The following is a 21,698-nucleotide window of genomic DNA, read 5'->3' on the forward strand; positions in this document are numbered from 1 at the left end:
TTTTAGCATAAAGGGCTGTTGAATTTTGTCAAAGGCCTTCTCTGCATCAATTGAGATAATCATGTGGTTTTTGTCTTTGGTTCTGTTTATGTGGTGAATTACGTTTATAGACTTGCGTAGGTTGAACCAGCCTTGCATCCCCGGGATGAAGCCTACTTGATCATGGTGGATAAGTTTTTTGATGTGCTCTTGCAGTCGGCTTGTCAGTATTTTATTGAAGATTTTTACGTCTATGTTTATCATGGATATTGGCCTGAAGTTTTCTTTTCTTGTTGAGTCTCTGCCGGGTTTTGGAATCAGGATGATGTTAGTCTCATAAAATGATTTGGGAAGAATTCCCTCTTTTTGTATTGTTTGGAATAGTTTCAGAAGGAATGGTACCAGCTCCTCTTTGTGTGTCTGGTAGAATTCGGCTGTGAACCTGTAATGGGATACTTTTAAGGAATATTTTAACTGATTCACTCATCAAAATTAAGACATTCATATCAAACACAACTTGTGACATGAGTTGTGTTTGTTGCAGTTTTAGTGTTCTAAGTTTTAAAAATAACTATTTTTCAGGCATATTAATGAGGATAAGAGAAAAACGGAAGCTCAAAAGCAAATTTTTGATGTTGTTTATGAAGTAGATGGATGCCCAGTAAGTATTCTTCTTTAACAGTTATGAATTTATCTTCTCTTTGTTAATGAGGTTTCTGTGGTTTTAATGTAAATATTATCTTGGCACTATTTTCTTTTACATTGCAACTTCTTAAAAGTTACTTGATACCAAGTGATTTCTTTTGTTAATATTTTCAACCTATACAGGCTAATCTTTTATCTTCTCACCGAAGCTTAGTACAACGGGTTGAAACAATTTCTCTAGGTGAGCACCCCTGTGACAGAGGAGAACAAGTAACTCTATTCCTCTTCAATGATTGTCTAGAGGTAAAGATGTACTTCACATAGTATAACAACACTTCTGAATTTTGTAACTTCCCTGAATATTTAAAACCCAGCTTTAATTGAAGCATAATGTCGAATTTTAAAGTAAACTCAAATAATAATTTCTTTAAAAAATTGAGAACAATTGATTTAATACTGTTAATAGAATGCTTTTAGAAAAAAGTGTACTATTAAGAAGTGATCTTGAAATCATGATAAATTTTCATGATTTCAAATCTGTTAAAATGAAAATTTATTTCCGTGTAAATAAATGCTTAGGTCAAGAATTCTGAGAACTTCTTGTTTCTATGTATATTTATTCAAGATTCATAAAATAGTTCTGAGGTTTTTGAAATTTAAGTAGATTTTTTTCAGTAATGGTGAGGTTGTATTTTGTTGAAGAGGGAGATCACTTGATGATTTACTATCATGAATTCTTTATGATTCCTCAATTCTTCTTAAATCAGCAGGTTTTAGAGTAAATGAGGAGTCAGATGGGGTATAATGAATCTAATTCTAAAATTTTTACGTATCCATATTAGATTTTCTTTTTATGTTACCCCTACGAGCAAATTGAATCAGGTGTGTGTTTTTTTTAACTCGTTCATCTTTCTAATATGTATTTTTAAACAACAGTAGTGAGTGATAAAAAGAAGTGCAGTTTTCCTTCATTTCAGAAGAGAAAAATGTTCATTTTGATAAAGCAGACATTAATAAGAAGACTCATTTGACTTTTCTGTTACTGGAAACTTTCTGTTACCTTCATCAAAATGTTTAAAGAGTTTCCTTTTTCTTTTTCTTTTCTTTCTGTCTTTTTTTTTTTTTTTTTTTTTTTGAGATAGGTTCTCACTCTCATTGCCTAGGTTGGTGTGCAGTGGCAAGATCACAGCTCATTGCAGTCTTGACTTCCTGGGCTCAGGTGATTTTCTTACCCAACATCCCAAGTAGCTGGGACTATAGGCACTCGTCACCATGTCCAGCCTATTATTTTTAGCAGAGACTGGTTTTGTCATGTTGCCCAGGCTGGTTTTGAACTCCTGGACTCAAACAATCTACCCACCGCAGCCTCCCAAAGTGTTGGGATTACAGGCGTAAGCCACCGCACCTGCCTCCTTTTTTTTTTTTTTTTAATGTCTTATATGCTTTCTGTTTGTCCTTTCCTACTTCACTTCTATCAAAGTGTTGCCTTCTCATATATCACATACATTATTATTTATAGTATGTGACAATCTCATAATTGACAAGACAATCTCAACAATTCATGTGCAGAACAGTTACAAGTACAATAAAATCTCACCAAAAATTCACTTTTGTTAAATGCAGAGTTTTGTTGTTATGAGGCTAAATGAAAAATGATACTTTTCTTTGGTCAATCATGTTACAAAAAGCCCAAAAGTAAAACAACTATACGGCATTGACCATATCCTGAAGTGAGAAACTGAAAAAATCTTGAGGCAGGTAATTCTCAACCACCTATTTCCCTCATAAAGAGGACTTTAGCCTGCCCTGATTGAGAGCAGAGGTTAGGCGGAGTCAATTTTCAATTATATGTTATCTGGCTTCGCATCGTCATGGGGTTTAACTGTATATAGTTTATCAGTACTTTATTCGTTTGCTTCTATTAAAGCTTTTTTTATAGATTTTTCCTGTTAGATTCCCTAGATTAGCTTGCTTTATTCATCTAAAAGGTTAGATTATCTCTATTTCTTTGCTAATCCTTTCTGGTTTTTATCCCTTATTCCTGACAAAGCTGTGGCTTACATTTTTTATCTTATATTCCCTCCAAATTCCTTGAAGTCTTCTGTGATTGGTTCATTGACTTGCCATACACTTTAATTTCTGGTATTGGTCATTTCCTGTAGCTCCCAAGTCCCTGGCTTCTCATTTCCTTTACCTTCTTGAATCTATTGACTTTTTGTTCTATCTCTTTTAGCTTCCCTGTCTTAGAATCACTTCAACAAAAACTGCTTTATTTATAACATGAAATTTGGACTTCAGAATTCATAATAAATGAAAAAAAAAAAAAGAAAAACCTGTAATCCTAAATAAACTTGTATTCTTTAGCTTATTTGTTTAGGAAAAGTAAACAAAACTCTTAGTAAACTGGGAATGGAAATTATGGTACATTCTTAACTGATAAAAACGTATAGCCAGCATCATATTTAATAATAAAAGTTAGAAACATTCAAAATGGGTAAAATCTATATTTTCTTAAGGACAGGTTATTTTATACTGAATCTCAACTAATTTTAAATTTAAGGATATATTTAACTTTTAAATGTTTTATCCATATTTTAAGGGTTTTTTTTTTTTGTTAAGCACTGAAGTACTAGCATTTGTCATCAAATTAACACTTGTTATTGTTTTTCCTTTTTAAAAATAAAGCTTAAAATCATTTAATTATTTTGCTTAGCCAACTATTCCTCTTCTCCTGAATCCCAGGCCTTTTATTTAAGATTCCGTCATTCCTTGATCCTATCGCTTCTCATCATGTTTCTAGTTCTTTCATACCTCTTGAACGTTTTGCAAAATATCCATTGGCCTGTTTTCCTGACTTTTGAATTTTTCTTAGGTAAACATGAGCATTTCTGCTACACAAGTACATGTTTGACTTTTGTTACATAGTAACTCTGCTTCTTATAACAACTCTGTAATAAATAATAACTAAATGAGTTTCATATAGATCTATGTGATTAGTGCTAGTTTATTTTTTAAGTATTTTGTCCTTATTTTTATTCATTTTATTGACTGTTACTTTATTTTCTACAACCAGATAGCAAGAAAACGGCACAAGGTTATTGGCACATTTAGGAGTCCTCATGGCCAAACCCGACCCCCAGCTTCTCTTAAGCATATTCACCTAATGCCTCTTTCTCAGATTAAGAAGGTACTGGACATAAGAGAGACAGAAGGTATGCTGGTCGGATAAATTCTTGGTTATATAAAAATAGTTTGTATTCATTGTAGGTTGGATTTACTCCATTATGGCTTTTTTCAGTTGGTAAATTAAATATAGTTGATTAGACTGCTAAAGTAATTGTTCTTGCACCTGTATCTTAACTCCATCTCTAGGAACAGAATTGACTTTTTGTTTTTTTCAGATGAAAGTACTATCTCAACCTATAGGATACCCTCATCTTTTAAAGGTCAAAGAGCTTTAAATGGCTATGTATTAAGATAGCGCTGTAGCCTAGCCTATTCCCACACCAAAACTTATCTTTTTGGTTCCTTCAGAATGCACAATAACCAGTCTATTACCTGTACCCCGTCTTAACACTTTCATTGTTGCCAAGAGCTGCATTTTTATGGCTATGTTTAAGGTATGGATCAGGAATAGATGTGAGTGCAATAAATAAACCGGAGTAACTGGTAGAGTTAATATGGGGTCCTATGGTGTATTAAGGAACATTTTACTCTAAATTTTGGTGGTGTTAGAGAGCAGGTTCTCTGAATGCCTGAAATTGCTGAAAATTTATACCTACCTACAACAGTGTCATCTGTTTGACACCTTGTGGTGTATGTGTATGGCCATATTTTGAATGTTAGGCATGTGTTTTTACGATATTAGCTCTTGCCATTACCTATTCCTCTAATAGTGAAAGGTTTCAGTTCATGAGAAATTATTTATTTTATTTTATAAGAAACGATTTTTTTTTTTTAATGAAGTCTTACTCTATTGCCCAGGCTGGAGCGCAGTGGCATAATCTTGGTTCACTGAAGCCCCCCTCCGGATTCTCCTCCCTCAGCCTCCCGAGTAGCTGGGATTACAGGTGTACCTTGTCACGTCTGGCTAATTTTTTGTGTTTTTACTAGAGATGGGGTTTCACCATGTTGGCCAGGCTGATCTCGAATTCCTGACCTCAAGTGATTCTCCTACTTGGACCTTCCAAAGTGCTGGGATTACAGGCATGAGCCACTGTGCCCAGCCAAGAAATGATTCTTTTTTTTTTTTTTTTGAGATGAGGTCTCCTTCTGTTACTAGGCTGGAGTACAGTGGCACAATCTTGGCCCACTACAACCTCCGCCTCCTATGTTCATGCGATTCTCTTGTCTCGGCCTCCCGAATACCTGGGATTACAGGCATGCACCACCACACCTAGCTAATTTTTGTATTTTTAGTAGAGAGGGGTTTCACTGTGTTGGCCAGGATGGTCTCGATTTCCTGACCTCATGTATCTGCCCACCTCGACCTCCCAAAGTGCTGGGATTACAGGCACGCGCCACTACACCCGGCCAAGAAATGATTCTTAAAGAAAAATTGAACAGCAACTTATTGCTCTTTTCACTTAGTTGTCAAACTCTGGATTAATTAAAGCTTACGTAGTATAGTTACCGTTGGTGTATCCATGGGGACTGGCTCCTGGTCCTCCTCTGGTTACCAAAGTCCAGGATGCTCAAGTTCTGGATGTAAGATTGCACAGTGTTTGCATATAATCTATACATATCTTCCCATATACTTTAAGTCATCTCTAGGTTACTTACAGTACCTACACAATAAATACTGTGCAAACAGTTGTTTTACTCTATTGTTTAGGGAATGATGACAAGAATAAAAAGTCTATACATGTTCATACGGATACAATTTTTTTTTCGACTATTTTGGTCAGGAATTGATTGAATCCACAAATGCTTATCCCACAGATAGAGAAGACTGACTATATTCTTGTTTTTAAAATCTTCAATTTTGGATTTTAATTATGGCAGACTTTGTTTAAAATAGGTTGAATTTTAGCATCTTGGTCCTGCAACTTTTGTAACACTTTTTGTATTTGGAAATTTAACTTCTTTGAACGTGATTTAAATTGAGTAATTGAATTCTTATAACTTGAATTCTAGAATTCTAAGAAATGTTATAATTTAATTTTTTTCTTTACTTAAATTTTATCATAGAAAATATTAAATGATGTGTAAAATATAATTCCTTACATGGTATACTATATTATCTTGTCAGTGCTTCAACTTAGTATGGTGATGTTCTTTGTCTTATTAAAAATAGAGGGGAGGAGGAAAGTGGACAACAGATAGTTCGTTTCATTGGAATTTCATTGCTCTGAGGGAACTAAACTTGCATACAACTGTCGTTTTCCAAGGAGTGACACTTAATGTTTATGGTTATTCTGGAACCCTAGATTGCCGTAATGCTTTTGCCTTGCTTGTGAGGCCACCAACAGAGCAGGCAAATGTACTACTCAGTTTCCAGATGACATCAGATGAACTTCCAAAAGAAAACTGGCTAAAGATGCTGTGTCGACATGTAGCCAACACCATTTGTAAAGCAGATGCTGTAAGTTCTTTAAAAAAGCAGTATTATAACGAAAGTTTAAATTTCATGACAATGTGTTTAGACTAAGCCTGTACATTTTTAATGACTTGTTTATTATGAATGGAAAGTTTTAGTTTTGTGTTTATTTAAAAAACTGGTTTAGTAAGTTGTTTTTTAATGTACCCTGCGGTTTTCATTGGTGCTCTTAGACATGGCTATGAAATAGACAGTATTTTGTTTTTTGTTTTTTTTTTGTGGAGATGGAGTCGCTATATTGCCCAGGCTGGAGTGCAGTGGCGTGATCTTGGCTCACTGCAACCCGTACCTCCTGGGTTCAAGTGATTTTCCTGCATTAGCCTTCCACGTAGCAGGGACTACAGGCACACCCTCCATTCCCGGCTAATTTTTTTTTATTTTAGTAGAGAGGGGTTTCACCGTGTTGCCCAAACTGGTCTTAAACTCCTGAACTCAGGCAATCTGCTCACCTTGGCCTTCCAAAGTGCTAGGGTTATAGCTATGAGCCACCACATCTGGGCCAAAAAAAAAAAAAAAAAAAATCTTATTGAAAGCAATAGATAGCTAGTAGCATGTTGCCAATCTATTTTTTTCATGCGAACCTCTTAAAATCAAATGCTATCATAAATATATAATTATCATTGTACTATACAGATTAAAGTGAAAATAGATGAGAGAATAAAAATGTTGACATTAAATGACATGCCTGAATCAGATATCCTTTCCTTGGATGAAATGCAGGTTCCTGAAAGATAATTTGATTCCTTTTTCTCTATATATATGAGAGAGAGAAAGACATGACAGATATAGACCCCTTACTCTTTGCACAAATGGCATAGATTGAAGAGAATGTGCTGATACAGTAGGTGACCCTTTTCAGTACAATGGTACTGTAACTGAGATTGCATTGGGTGTTTCTGTGGAAATGAAGCCTAGTGTAATCATAATGTAATCATAGTGAAGTGTGAAACCTTGGAAGACATTTAGATATGTGGTTTATAAAGTAAGTATTCATTGATGAAAACCTCCTTCCAAAGTGTTTAGAACAATAATCAGACTGTGTGTGTGTGTGTGTGTGTGTGTGTGTGTGTGTATGTTTTAGATTTCTATGAGCCAAGAATATGTTCTTATAAATAAAAAATTGTTGCACAAAAGATTCAGAGAGGGAAATACAGTGCTAGCACATACAATAGAATGCTAGCTAGAAAAATGATGTAGATCACTTTCATTATAAATCTTACAAAACTGCTAATTATACAATTTTTTTTCTAGGTTTCCACATATAAAATGGTTTTCTTTACCTGTATTAATTCCTTATTGCAGAAATTACTCCTGCTCTTACCAGAATGTCAGACTAGATAGCTTATAGAGTCCTTTCCAAGCTTATAACCCTAATATTTAAATGTAATGTTAATAGAAAATGTTTCTTACAATATAACTTATTGAATTACTAGCCACATGATGGCTAATAATACTAGAACTGAAATATAAATAACATATGGAAAAAATTTATAAAGTAAAATTAGCCACAAGATGGCAGCAGATGTTTAACTATGTTCTGACTTATCCTCATACCACAAAATTCTTTAAATCTGTTGAAATTTTGTTCTTAAGAAATACATTTGTAAATTCAGATACTTAGTGACTTCAGTTGAGCCCTTTTTTGCATTTAAAATTCTACATATAGTAAATTTTTATCAAGTCCTGAGTCAGTGTCTTAAAAAAATTTTCCCATGTTGAAGATAATATGTTTCTACATATGTATATGTATACAAAAGATGTGAGAAGATATAAAAATCTCTGCTTCTTTGCATTAGTAGTTTTGTTTTTGGTACCCTGTATATATATTTTTGGTACCCTAAGTAACTTGAGCTTTCTTAATTAAAAGAGTAAAATAAGCACAACTGTTTTATTCTATACTATTTCATTTGTCACATCCACTCTTTAATGATGTAAGAATTAAAATTATCAGGCTGAAAGAAAACTTAATCTGATGCCATTAAGTTTGAATCTAAGGCCAAGAGCATGACTAATTCTTGGTCAAACCATCTTAATAGTTTTTCTCCACTTGGATGTCATGTTCCATATTTTGTTATTTCAGAATCTAAAGATTAAAGTTTAAATCTATTGAAGATCTTATGAATCAGAATCCTTATGTATGTATTTTTGGTCTGTTGCCAGCATGTAACCTTTAATTGCATGGTCTGTACTCTAACATTCATATATTGCCAAAGATAAGCTGATGGCCTTGCGGAAGCCATTATAGATTTCTAACCTCTAATGTCAGAAGTATAATTTTATTAATAAATAAATTTAAGCAATGATGCCTTCTTCCCAAGTTTGGTTAGTTTAAAAATAACTTGATAATTAAACGACATGTGCTACCATTTAGTACTTTTGCTACTAACTTTATATTTCTTTTGAAATTTGCAAAGCATGTCCTACATTTTGATCAAATCACGATGGGCTATTTAAGAGTTGCAATCTTCATTCTAAGTCTTTAAACCTGTAAGTAGAATTTCTAACTGCATGAGGAGTAATAGACCAGCAGTTGGCCACATATTAAAAGAGTTTGTGCTTGTGAGCCAATAATATTTATAATGAAGTTAATATGATTTGTATTTATAATTTTTCTTCCATTGATTAGGCATACATAGTTGTTAGTATAAATGTCTATTATTGGTACCACTTTAATTTGGCCAAATCAGAAGCTCTAAGCTATGGGCATGATTACAGAGTTTGAGGAAAATACTGAGGCAATAGGCCAAAGGGAGGGGTCACATGATTGTAGATAGCACTTGAAGACTAGGGTAACAGGGCAGCTTAGGGAATGGAAAGAAGTGTCTGATAACTCACAAGTAGGCAGGTTAACTGGCTTAAGATGTCAAATGCTAGAAAGTTTCCTGTGAATTAACACCCATGAACAGGATTTCAAAATCTATAGCTGAGGCTCAGTTTCTCCTGAAATTAATATTATATATCTCAGTGGGAGAGATTACTACTTTTTAATCTTGAACTCAGCGGGTCTGTCTTCAGGTACATGTGAATTTGGAGTTGATTGAAAAACCCCTGCCCTTCCAAAGCTTCTTTAATGCTTGACATACTTTGAATAAGTCATAAAATGTTTTTGGAATTAAGTGTGTCATTAAAAATGAGTGTTCTCAAGTCCAGCAGAACTTAAAAGTAAATAAAAATGAGTTTTGGGTAATCTATAAATTTCACTTTTTTTTTAAATTTTATTTTTTAGTTTTTGTCTTAGTACGTATTTTATTTTAGAAATTTGGAGAAAGAGACTAAAAAGCAGAAAGATTTTTCTTTTTTTTTTTTTTTTTAAGAGAGAGAGAATTATTGAAAAAGAATGAATAGCAAAGAAACCTAGGACTACTGAAGATAAATTTCCCCCACTTTGCACTTTTGCCTATGGTTTACCCTATTTACCTTTTTTTGAGTAGATAGCACTAAAGGAAGTACTTCAATATTTATATCTTAGCAAAAATAATAGATTTTACTATATTCTTAGCCGCTAGTGAACTACCTATATGTTTACCCTTTCAGTCATTCTGAACCCAGAATCTCCTAGAAAGTTAAAAAATCTTATATCTGTCTTCCCCTCCCCTAAGTCAGAAGCAGTGTGTTAGTTCATTGAGAGAAAACATGAAGCCATTGGCTCCATTTTTAGTTCATCAGTGGTTATTAATACTTAGTTGTAGTTAACAACAGGAAAAAATCGAGAAGCTCCTTTATTGGCATTTGCTAAGAATTTAAATTTCAGCGGCCTTCATTATAAAGACCATTTTAGCAAAATTAAACACACTTGGAGTTTAGTTTCATTACATGTAAAAATTGATACATTTTGCATCTAAATATATAAAGAGTAAATTTAAGTTACCAATATTTAGTTTAATAGTCATGCTATGATTTTAACCATCTATTAAATTGAAAGATAATATTTGTACATAAGAAAAAAAATCACACATATAACGGTATACTGCAGTAAAATATGTCTCACACCCCTATCTGGCTAATCTGTCTTGCCAGGAGTATGACTTTTGATACTTTCTAGAAATATAAGCATAGACATATGTACATTCTTCAAAAATGTATTTCTTGTTTTTGTGTTTTGTTTGTTTGTTTTGTTTTGTTTTTTGTTTTGTTTGGAAACAGAGTCTTGCTCTGTTACTCAAGCTGGAGGGCAGTGGCACACTGCAACCTCCGCCTCTGAGTTCAAGCAAGTCTCATGCTTTAGCCTCTTGAGTAGCTGGGATTGCAGACGTGCGCCACCATGCCTGTCTAATTTTTGTATTCTTAGTAGAGACAGGGTTTCGTCATGTTGGCCAGGCTGAATTCCTGGCTTCAAGTGATCTGGTCTCCTAGGGGCCTCTCAAAGTGCTGAGATTACAGACGTGAGCCACCATGCCTGGCCAAAAATGTATTTATTAGATTTACTCCTAAGTAGTTTTCTCTTTAGAATGCAGTCATAAATGGATATTTTACCTGTTTCTAAGCTGTTTTGTAAATAGGTGACTCTTTGGTATATGTGTGTTATTTTGTAACCAGTCACAAGTTAATAAATGGTTTTTAATTACTTTCCAGCTAATTTTATTGAATCAGCTTTCAGTTAAAATAAGGTCATAAGTTTACCAATTCAAAGGAGCATTGATAAGTTACTTTAGCATTTAAAAATAAAACACAATAGAAGAATATACTTATTTTGATTTTAATTATTTTATAATGACATAATTGTACATATTTTGGGGTACAGTGTTATGTTTTGTTGCATGTATACATTGTATAATGACCAAATCAGAGTAATTACCATATCACTCATTTCTTTAAGGAAAATGTATTTAAATGTCAAAACGTTCTTTTTCTGAATTTGCCTCTATACCTTATGAACATAAAAAAATTTTATCAAAGAGTAGATTTTCAGTATAGATCTGTTGATTGAGATAAAATTGAAATAAAAATGGAACAAAATCAAAGCAAAATTAAGTTCATAAAAGTAAGGGTGTACAACTGAGCTTATCTGTATATACAGTAATATAGGAAATGTGATTTCTCCACTATGAGATATTGGAAATTTTAGTAGTGTAAAACCTTGCAGATATGTGCAGCAGAGCTTGAATCACATTCCTCAGTGTTTTGTTTCTTACAGATTGGCATGAATTTTCAAATATTCAGTTGTTTTACAAATGATTGTCTAGATAATTGGCAAGAACCAACTGAAAACTATTAGAATTTGTAACAGAGTTTAGTAAAGCAGCTAAATAAAACATAAGTACATACATACAAAGAGTTTTCCTTTATGCTGGCAGTAACCAGTTAGAAAGTGTGGGAAATAAAGACCTCTTTTCCAATAAAATTTGCTATAAAATATCTATATACTGTTGATGGGAGTGTAAACTAGTTCAACCATTGTGGAAGACAGTGTTGCGCTTCCTCAGGGACCTAGAAATAGAAATTCCATTTGACCCAGCAATCCCATTACTGGGTTTATACCCAAAGGATTATAAATCATTTCATTATAAAGACCACATGCACACGTATGTTCATAGTGGCACTGTTAACATTAGCGAAGACCTGGAACCAACTCAAATGCCCATCGATGATAGACTGGACAAGGAAAATATGGCACATATACACCATGGAATACTATGCAGCCATAAAAAATGATGAGTTTGTGTCCTTTGTAGGGACATAGATAAATCTGGAAACCATAATCCTCAGCAAACTGACACATGAACAGAAAATCAAACACCGCATGTTCTCACTCATAGGGTGGGTGTTGAACAGTGAGAACACGTGGACACAGGGAAGGGAGCATCACAAACTGCGGTCTGTTGTTGGGGGCCAGGGAGGGACGGGGGGTGGAGAGGTCAGGGAGGGATAACATGGGGAGAAATGCCAGAGGTAGGTGATGGGGGATGGAGGCAGCAAACCACATTGCCATGTATGTACCTATGCAACAATCCTGCATGAGCTGCACATGTACCCCAGAACCTAAAGTACAATTAAAAATAATTAATTAATTTAGAAAATATATCTATAAAACATGAAAAAATATATACCCAACTAATAGTTTAAAGGAATACTGATAAAGATAGCAATATATCAATTATTTTTTACAAACCAAATTGTAAAAAAAAAAAAATTTGAGGGCTGGTGAGGCAAGATAGAGTCTTTCCTGTTCTGATAGTGAGAGTATAGTTTGTAGCGGTATGCCCCTTTTGGAAAGCAGTTTATCCATCAGGAACATTTCATATTCTGCTTTTCTACCTCTAGTGTTCTAGCTTAGAAAATTACCAACATGTGGTTTAATATTTTCAAATACAAAGACATACACTTTATTCCTTTTTTTATTGTGGTAGCATATACATAACAAATTTACCGGTTTTAACCATTTTTAAGTGTCATTAAGTATATTCATACTGTCGTACAATATCATCACCATCTGTTTTTTGAACTTTTTCATCTTCCTAAACTGGAACTGTGTGCCCATTGCACAGTAATTCCCCATTACTTCACTCCAATGCTCAGAAATAGTAAAATGGGGAAATTAATTGTGGTATAATCAGAAGAGATTTGTCAGCTTTTCATTGAGTAAATATTTTGAGTTAAAAAAATACAGGGTACAGCTATGAAAAACATAAGTTGCAAAACTGAATGATATTCCAGTTTTGTTATGAAGAAAAACTTTATGTATGTAGAAAAATATCTCTAAGAAATATACCAAAATGTAGATGGTAATTAATTAGGAGAGTTATGGGTAATTTGTGTCTTCTAAATTTTTCTTAAAAAGTAATATTAAATTGAAAACATACTGACATTTACAGGTACTATTACCTAATTTGGACAAGATAGCAACATAGAGTTATATAGGAAATCGATCAAGTGGAAAGAGAGGTTCTGTAGCAGGCAGAGGGGATGTGGTGGTTTAAATGACAAAATTAGAGAAGCTTTAGCATAACAAAGGCTGTCTGTGTATCAGTGGTGGAGAGCTAAAGCAAGCATTGTAACTGTATAATATTTAACACTTTGTAAAGAGGCTTAAGGTTTCAGAGTACTTTTGTGCATTATTTTGTTTTAGCCTTATGGTTCTATGGGTTAAGTACACTAGATATATTCTACATTTTGCAAATAAAAAAAATTTCAGAAAAAACAACTTCACAAGATTGTATAATTTTTTTTTTTTTTTTTTTTTGAGACAGAGTCTTGTTCTTTCACCAGGCTGGAGTGCAGTGGCACAATCTCGGCTCACTGCAACCTCCTTCTCCCAGACTCAAGCGATTCCCCTGCGTCAACCTCCTAGTAGCTGGGACTACAGGTGCGCGCCACCATGCCCGGCTAATTTTTTTGTATTTTAGTAGAGACAGGATTTCACCATGGCCAGGATGGTCTCGATCTCCTGACCTCATGATCCGCCTGCCTCTGCCTCCCAAAGTGCTGGGATTACAGGCGTGAGCCGGTTGTTTAATAATCCTTGTCACCATAGAATGATAGTGCTGGACAGTAGTCTTACAATGCCAGAGTAACAAGTCAGTTTGCCTGTTCATAGTCTAGATTTATACATTTAAAGTGCAAATTGGCTATGGGACTATGCAAAAACATTTTGTCTAACTTGCTTTCTTCTGAAAATCCAACCATAATTTGAGCAAGTAACATTTTTAATTACTTGGAAATTAGTTATCCTGTTTAAATGGTTCAGTGGTTCTTGGCCTAGATGAGGTCTTTTTAAAAAATTGACACATAATTGTACATCTTTATGGGGTATAATGTGATGTTCTGAGACATGTATACATTGCGTGTTGATTAAATCAGGGTATTTAGCATATCCATTGCCTAATATACTCATTTCCTTGAACATTAAAAATCCTCTATTCTGGTTATTCTGAAATATACAATACAGTATTGTTAACTATAGTCACCCATTGTGCAGTAGAACACCAGAACTTATTTCTCCTTTCTAACTGTAACTTTGTGCCTATTGACCAGTCTCACTCCAGCTCCCACCTCATCCTGTCCTCTCCAGCATATCAGCAGAGGCTGGCCTCATAGATATAGAGTAGACTAGTGGTTGTATGAGGTCTCTGATTCCTTTGGGAATGTGATACAAGTTGTGAACCTACTCTTCAGAAATATGCACTTTGCACATGTGCGCTCAAAATTTTGCACCCAATTTCTATTCATTGTCACCCTGTGGGTTCTTGGTCACAGGTTCAGAAAGAACCTCTGATTTAGAATCCTTACAAATGCTGATTAGGGAAGAAAGGGTAAAGCGGGAGAAAGTCTAAATCTTAATTTGAGTTTATGTCAAGAACAGTGTTTGTGGTATTGGGCTTGTAGCTGACTTTATACTTAAGCATTAAGTCTGCTAAGTTTTTAACTTGTTTCAGAGTTGTTAGATTTTATTTTGATGTCTATTTCCAATTGCTTTTGTATCCATGACCCTTAACAATGAATTACTCATTGACTGAATGCTTATTTTTCACTATCCTTTAGTACATTTTGGAATAGAAGTTATATCAAACACATAAAAAATCTTGTGTTTATAAAGTGAAAAAATGTATAAATATGCATAAAAGTGTGATTTTTAGAAACAGTTGTGTTTTTATTTTAAGATAACAAAAAGTATTATTTTTCAATAGGAGAATCTTATTTACACTGCTGATCCAGAAACTTTTGAAGTAAATACAAAAGATATGGATAGTACATTGAGTAGAGCATCAAGAGCAATAAAAAAGACTTCAAAAAAGGTGAGTTTTAGTGAAATTATTATTAGACACATCTCTAACATATATTTTCCAGACTATTTTCAAACAATATTGCTGCAAACACCAGTGTAGTCTATAAAACAAAGCTGTTCAGCTCTAGGAAATGACCCACAGAAACAATAGTTTTACATCAGTGATGACTTTGCCACAATAACTATAACTTGTTATCCCTCATGTTATTGTAATAGTGATGCTTCTGTGAAGAAAGAAAGAAGAAATGTACTGTTGGTGTTTTAGATTGAAATATGTGTGCACTCATCTTAAATATATCACCACAGTTATTTTCAGGAAAGGGCACACGACAGTCATGGGACCTGGGATCTATTCCTGACTCTAGAAGTATATTTTAGTCTTCTCGTGATGAAGATAACTTAACTTACCTTATGAGAGTTTTGAAGACTACATAAGTATATCGATAATAGGCTTTTTAAAAGTATAATTAGAATGTTAGTGTTCCAAGAGAAATTCGCAGCCATATTCTCTACTGCTAGATTTTCAAGATTTGTTTTCTTTCCCTTTGTGGGGAGGCATTTTATCTTAATAATTTTTGAATCTCCTATCATTTAACATGTATGATGTATAAAAGAAAATCATGTTAGATTATTATTCAGTGAATTCCTTCACTCTTTCAATAAAGAAATAGAGGTTCAGGTGATTTTTGGATTAGAAATCTTAACAGCTAGAGTGGGTAATCAGACAAGATTCAGCCAGTCTGGTTTACCCTCTCCCAGGCTAGATTGTGTTTCTCCTCCTCCTTGCATTGGACTGCAGTGCTCTCTAAATGAAAGTTGGAATAGTCTACAAATTTCCTCACTGCTTTGTGCCAAAGAGATTCTAATCCTGCCACATACTACAGTAGAAAGACTTCTGCTATATATTTGGCTTTTTCATGTTTAAACATTCTTATCAGCTGTATTAAATTTCTCTAGGTTTAACCAATTGTAACTCTTAAACTCTAGGTTACAAGAGCGTTCTCTTTCTCCAAAACTCCAAAAAGAGCTCTTCGAAGGGCCCTTATGACATCCCACAGCTCAATGGAGGGAAGAAGTCCTTCCAGCAGTGATAAGCATGGAATGAGTCGTCTTTCAAGCACATCATCATTAGCAGTAAGTTATTTTGATTTAACAGGCTAAATGACTTATTCATATTTATGAAGTTGGTATGGAATTTAACTTTTAAAAATTGGAAATGTTTCTTCCATTCTAAAAAAATTTTAATAATGTATTTTATTTAACCCAGTATGCCAAAATATTATCATTTGAATGTGAATTGATGTAAAAATTATCAGTGAGATATTTTCATTCTTAAGCACTAAGTCTTAAAAATGTGGGGTGCATCTTATACTTACAAAGCTAGCTGCATTTCAGACTGGCTATGTTTCAGGGGTTTCATAGCCACATGTGGCTAGTGGCTCCTAGAAGGACAGCACAGCTCTGTACGCTAGCACCGAAGAATCAACATGAAATGCATGGCAGGGGAGTGGAGGTCTTCCCTAGTGCACTTCAGACCTTGGCATCTGAACAGTCATAGGTCATTTTTAAAATATGTGTGTCCAAACTTCTAACCTCTTTATTGAGTAAAGGCAACTGAGAAGACCCTACTACAAATGAACTAGAGACATACTTAATGTTTAGTTTGTTTGATATGAAATTTTATTGGGATTGAAATATGTTCTAAAATCTCTGAGAAAAGAAACATATTTCAGTCTGGCCTATCACTTTACTAATTAAATAACTATGATTTTATTTAGACAGATTGGTTCCAATAACGTAACAGAGACCGAGTTTTATTCCTTTTACTATTTTCATGATGAGTAGAATATAATCTCTGAAACAGAATTTCAGAGGATAGTATGGGTTCTAAATTCATACATACAATATATATTTATATCTATATATGTATGTATATTTAAAATCTTTCCTGATTAATCCAAATTTCCAACAGTTTCAGAATTATTTAATTATTAGATATTTAATACTATTACTAAATATTTGAGTGAAATATCTGTTCTTTATAAAATTACTGTTAACCTACTGAGGTTAAGCAAGTGACTGTCACTTCTTAGCTGTGTGTCCTGTGGCAAGTTTCTTATTCTCTCATCTGCAGAAATGCGGATGAGAGAAAAGATGTTAATAGTGCTTATTTATTCCATAATTTTCATTGTAAGGACTAAATAATATATATATTATATAATCACACATACATATATGATGTTATATACTGAGAGGCAATTTGGGTGGTGGTTAAGAGCATGGACTCTGGAACCCAAGTGTTCAAATCCTTGCTCTATTTACTAGTTGTATGTGTTTTGGCAAGTTATTAAAGATCTGTTTCAATTTCATTGTCTGTAAAGTGAGTCTTAAGTAGTTATCAGGATTCAGTGAGTTATATGTAAAATGCTTAGAACAGTACCTGGCACATTGTGAGTGCTCTAGTGTTTTATAAGTGATTTCTTTTTATTAAATAAAATTTTTGCAGGTAAGGCACATAATAGTAAATATATAAAGTTGGTTAAAGTGTTTAGTTAACACATCAGAGTTATGGCTAAATCTATCAGTATATTTATACAGATTTTTAATCAACATCAACCTTAACCAGTGGGAGAGAAGCTGCACTGCTTTACCTATTAATTTAAGTGAATAGACAAAGTAGTTTGGTCAGTTAAAATTGACAAATGCAGATTAGCATTAATTTTTGAGAATTAGATTATAGTTTTCTCACAGCCACCTGTGGCAACTATTGTTAACATTTTCATCTTTCCAATGAAGATAAATGAATTTTATAGAAAATTTTAAAAAGTTAATTTGTTATTTATGGTTATGTCACTTTTAATAGACAATATATGTAAGAAGCACCTAAAATATCTTCAAGACATTCATGTCATCTTCTCAATTGCTTGTTTCTGTTCTAACAGATTACCCATTCTGTTTCCACAAACAATGTAATTGGATTTACTAAGCATGTTTATGTGCAGCGCTCAAACTCTACTGGTGGGCGCTCTCAGTACTCCTGGTTTCCATCTGTACATCATTCTGCTTTCCGAGCTAGTTTTTCAGAGATACTAGAAGGAAATACTGATTTTTCAAATTTCAAAAAAGTTCTTTCCAAGTCATCTTTGACACTTGTGAAGAATTAGGAGATATGCCAACCACTAATGGAAACAAGCCTCATGAAGTTTAATGTGAGCTTATTAGCTATTTAAAATTTGTATTTGTAGGGAAAAAAAAAAAGGAACATATTTTTTCTCCAGGGAATCACTTATTTCGTGGGTGGGAACTTTGGAATTCACAATGTTATGACTGCTTTTAATTAATAACAATTTAGGCTTAATAGAGTTTCTTAAGTCCAGAAAAAATAAGTTCCATTAGAAATTTTCTTATTTAGGAAAATGATCATTTTAAAGAATAGTAATTTTATATTCCAAATCTGATTGTTAATGTTAGGTTTATAACATTTATATAAAATTATGCTTTTAATATGCCAAATCATAAAAGTTCCACCTGAGGAAAATGTGAACTTTTATATTATACATTTATATCATCATTTTGTTGATACTTGAATGATGATACTTTATCAACCCAGCTTTTAAAATGCTTCATTTTACTACCTTGTAGATGAGAACTTATAGCCAACTGCCTTGCTGGCTCTTAGTTACAGTTATGCCTTTACACATGTTAAAATAAAACAGTAGCCTTATAATTGATTTTGATTTACAGTTATTCTTGAGTCTTTGCATGTTTTTTGTTAGAGTTGTTTTATTTTAAAAAATTTTTAAGACCTCTTGGGGATGAAAAACTTAGCAATTTAATAATTGTTATCTAGAATGATTGCTGTTTCACTTAAATGTTACATGGAACAAAATTTTTTAAATTGTTTAAAAATATTTTTTAGAGGGCCAGGTATGGTCGCTCACACCTGTAATCCCAGCACTTTGGGAGCCCGAGATGAGCAGATCACGAGGTCAGGAGATGGAGACCATTCTGGCTAACAGGGTGAAACCCTGTCTGTACCAAAAATACAAAACATTAGCCAGGCGTGGTGACATGCGCTTGTAGTACCAGCTACTCAGGAGGCTGAGGCAGGAGAATTGCTTCAACCTGGGAGGCAGAGGTTTCAGTGAGCCGAGATCACACACTGCACTCCAGCATCAGGGACAGAGCAAGACTCCATCTCAAAAAAATAAATAAAAATTTTTTTAGAGACGGGCCTTGCTAAGTTGCCCAGCCTGGTCTTGAACTCTTGGCCTTAAACACTCCTCCCACATCAGCCTCCTGAGTAGCTGAGATTACAGTGGAACAAAATTATGTATATATATACATTCTCACACTCACATATGTACATCTGAGTTGCACATATATTACAAACACTCTTTAAGAGTGTGTAACTTACTTTTAGGAAACGATTTCCCATGAAATGATTTCATTCCTCTTAATTCTGCTTTATGAACTAAGAAGAAACCTTGTTTGCCAATTTGTCATTTTTTCTGTTATAACCCGAAACACTAGATCACTAATGCTTCATACATAGAAGATAGTTAGGTATCACTACTAGCAATAGGGCAATATCTGTTCAGTCGAGTTAATGTCTAGCTAACTGATCTGTCCGTTTGGTTTTATTTTCAGAATGCTAAAATAGTTTTGTTTTTTCTGCCTGTTCCATTCTTCTAATTTTAAAGAGTTTAGAATTGTCAGATGTCTTATACTTAATTGTTATGGTAATTTGTAAAATGTAAAAATAATAGGCATGATACTGAACTGTATTTTATAATTTTTTTAAAAGAAAATTTAAAATATGAAATATTTGTTTTGTTTTTACAGGGTATCCCTTCTCCCTCCCTTGTCAGCCTTCCTTCCTTCTTTGAAAGGAGAAGTCATACATTAAGTAGATCTACAACTCATTTGATATGAAGCTTTAGAAAATATTAAATTATAGAAATGTATAAACACCTCATACTCAAATAAGAAACTGACTTAAATGGTACTTGTAATCAGCACTTGGTGAAAGCCGTTAGGAAGATAAGTAACACTAAACTATGCTATTTGATTTTTCTTCTTGAAAGAGAAAGGTTTACCTGTTACATTTTCAAGTTAATTCATGTAAACACTGATAGTGACTTTGATGTAACTTATCTTTTTGTTTGAATCAGTCATTCAAAGACTAGTCATTTAAGATGCTATCAGCTGATATCAGTAGCTTTGCAACCCTGAGAGAGTAAATAAGTTTTATGGACAGGTGCCAAATACTGCTGTGAATCTATTTGTATAGTGTCCATGAATGAACTTATGAAGATAGATATTTATGCAGCTCAATTTATGCGGAGATTAAATGGCATTATAATACTGGATAAAAACTTGCATAGAATTCTGATTAAATAGTGGGTCTTGTTTCACATGTGCAGTTTGAAGTATTTAAATAACCACTCCTTTCGCAGTTTATTTTCTTCTCAAGTGTTTTCATGATCTAGCATGTGGATTTTAAAAGATTTGCCCTTATTAACAAGAATAACATTTAAAGGAGATTGCTTCAAAATATTTTTGGAAATTGAGATAAGGACAGAAAGATTGAGAAGCATTGTGTATTTTGCAAAAACAAGATGTTTGGTAGCTGTTTCAGAGACAGTACTGTATATTTATGGTGATTTTAGCCACTAGCAAATCTCAATTTAGTTTGATAGTGTGTGGAATTTTATTTTGAAGGATAAGACCATGGGAAAAATTGTGGTAAAGACTGCTTATACTCTTATGAAATAATTCTGAAGTTGCCATCAGTTTTACTAATCTTCTGTGAAATCCATAGATATGGGTATGTTCAACTTTTTATTGTGGTCTTATAATTAAATGTAAAATTGAAATTCATTTGCTATTTCAAAGTGTGATATGTTTCACAATAGCGTTTTTATAGTCAGTGATTCAGAATAATCAAGTTCATATGAATAAATGCATTTTTATTTCCTATTTCTTTAGGGAGTACTACAAATGTTTATCACTTAATTTTCAAGTATCCGTTTTAATAGTTTAACTGACTATAGTGTTTTCTATGCCACTTCTGAGAATAGTGAATGACTCTTTGCTATATTTTAAAAGCAATGTATAAGTAAGAACTTTGTAAATAAATACCTAAAACCCAAGTATATTTTATGCCTCATGTCTTAATTTCTTTGGGGAAATTTTCATAGGCAAATATGAATGCTTGCATCAACATATGCTCTTTTATATATTTGCTTGCTTATTTATTTGTTCCTTCCTCTGTAAATATTTTTGAGCATTTTGTTTTACTAGGCTGTCTGTAAGATAGGAATTTTTAATCCTGAATCTACTTTGCAAAATGTAGGTAATTTTATGAGGTTTGATGTAAAATTTTGTGTTTATGTGCATATATGCATTTTTCAGGCAGAAAATGTACAGTTGTTATCATTTTATTATAACTGTTTATTATTGTAGCTGTTATTTCCCCCAAGAGGGTGCGGTTTCCAGAGGCAAGAAATGACATGAGATAAGGCATAAAGCTGGAAAAGTATTGAGTGTACACTGGCAAAATATAGCAGGTAGTTAATTTTAATTTGAAAGAGAGTGTTTCTGGTTTTTACTGTTATCTGTCTACCTTAGGTTTTTAGACTATTCCTTGTTATCAGATGAAGACAGTTTGCATGTATTCACATTAGGATTCTGTATCACGCATGGATATTAAATACAATTAACTGTTTATTGAGAAAATCATAATTTAGG

At 33.4% G+C, this 21,698-nt stretch overlaps 1 protein-coding gene across 5 annotated transcripts in view; it reads left to right on the forward strand.

Annotated features, from left to right (window-relative positions):
* Window positions 1–21,103, forward strand: part of ECT2 (epithelial cell transforming 2) — an 85,220-nt gene extending 64,117 nt beyond the window's left edge. For 2 of the 5 annotated variants that reach the window (XM_017529895.2, XM_017529894.2), the window contains 7 exons: window positions 562–640; window positions 808–927; window positions 3,698–3,836; window positions 6,054–6,208; window positions 14,848–14,955; window positions 15,933–16,079; window positions 19,791–21,103. In XM_017529895.2, coding sequence (XP_017385384.1) covers window positions 562–640; window positions 808–927; window positions 3,698–3,836; window positions 6,054–6,208; window positions 14,848–14,955; window positions 15,933–16,079; window positions 19,791–19,880 — 838 coding nt within the window. In that variant the 3' untranslated portion in view covers window positions 19,881–21,103. Of the gene's footprint in view, window positions 1–561; window positions 641–807; window positions 928–3,697; window positions 3,837–6,053; window positions 6,209–14,847; window positions 14,956–15,932; window positions 16,080–17,887; window positions 18,316–19,790 lie in introns of those variants that run through there. The other 3 variants (XM_037739041.1, XM_037739042.1, XM_037739040.1) reach the window with 2 other exon arrangements.
* The last annotated feature ends 595 nt before the right edge of the window (window positions 21,104–21,698 follow it).

The sequence above is a fragment of the Cebus imitator genome, unplaced genomic scaffold (assembly GCF_001604975.1).
Source record: "Cebus imitator isolate Cc_AM_T3 unplaced genomic scaffold, Cebus_imitator-1.0 Scaffold61, whole genome shotgun sequence".
Taxonomy (NCBI): domain Eukaryota; kingdom Metazoa; phylum Chordata; class Mammalia; order Primates; family Cebidae; genus Cebus; species Cebus imitator.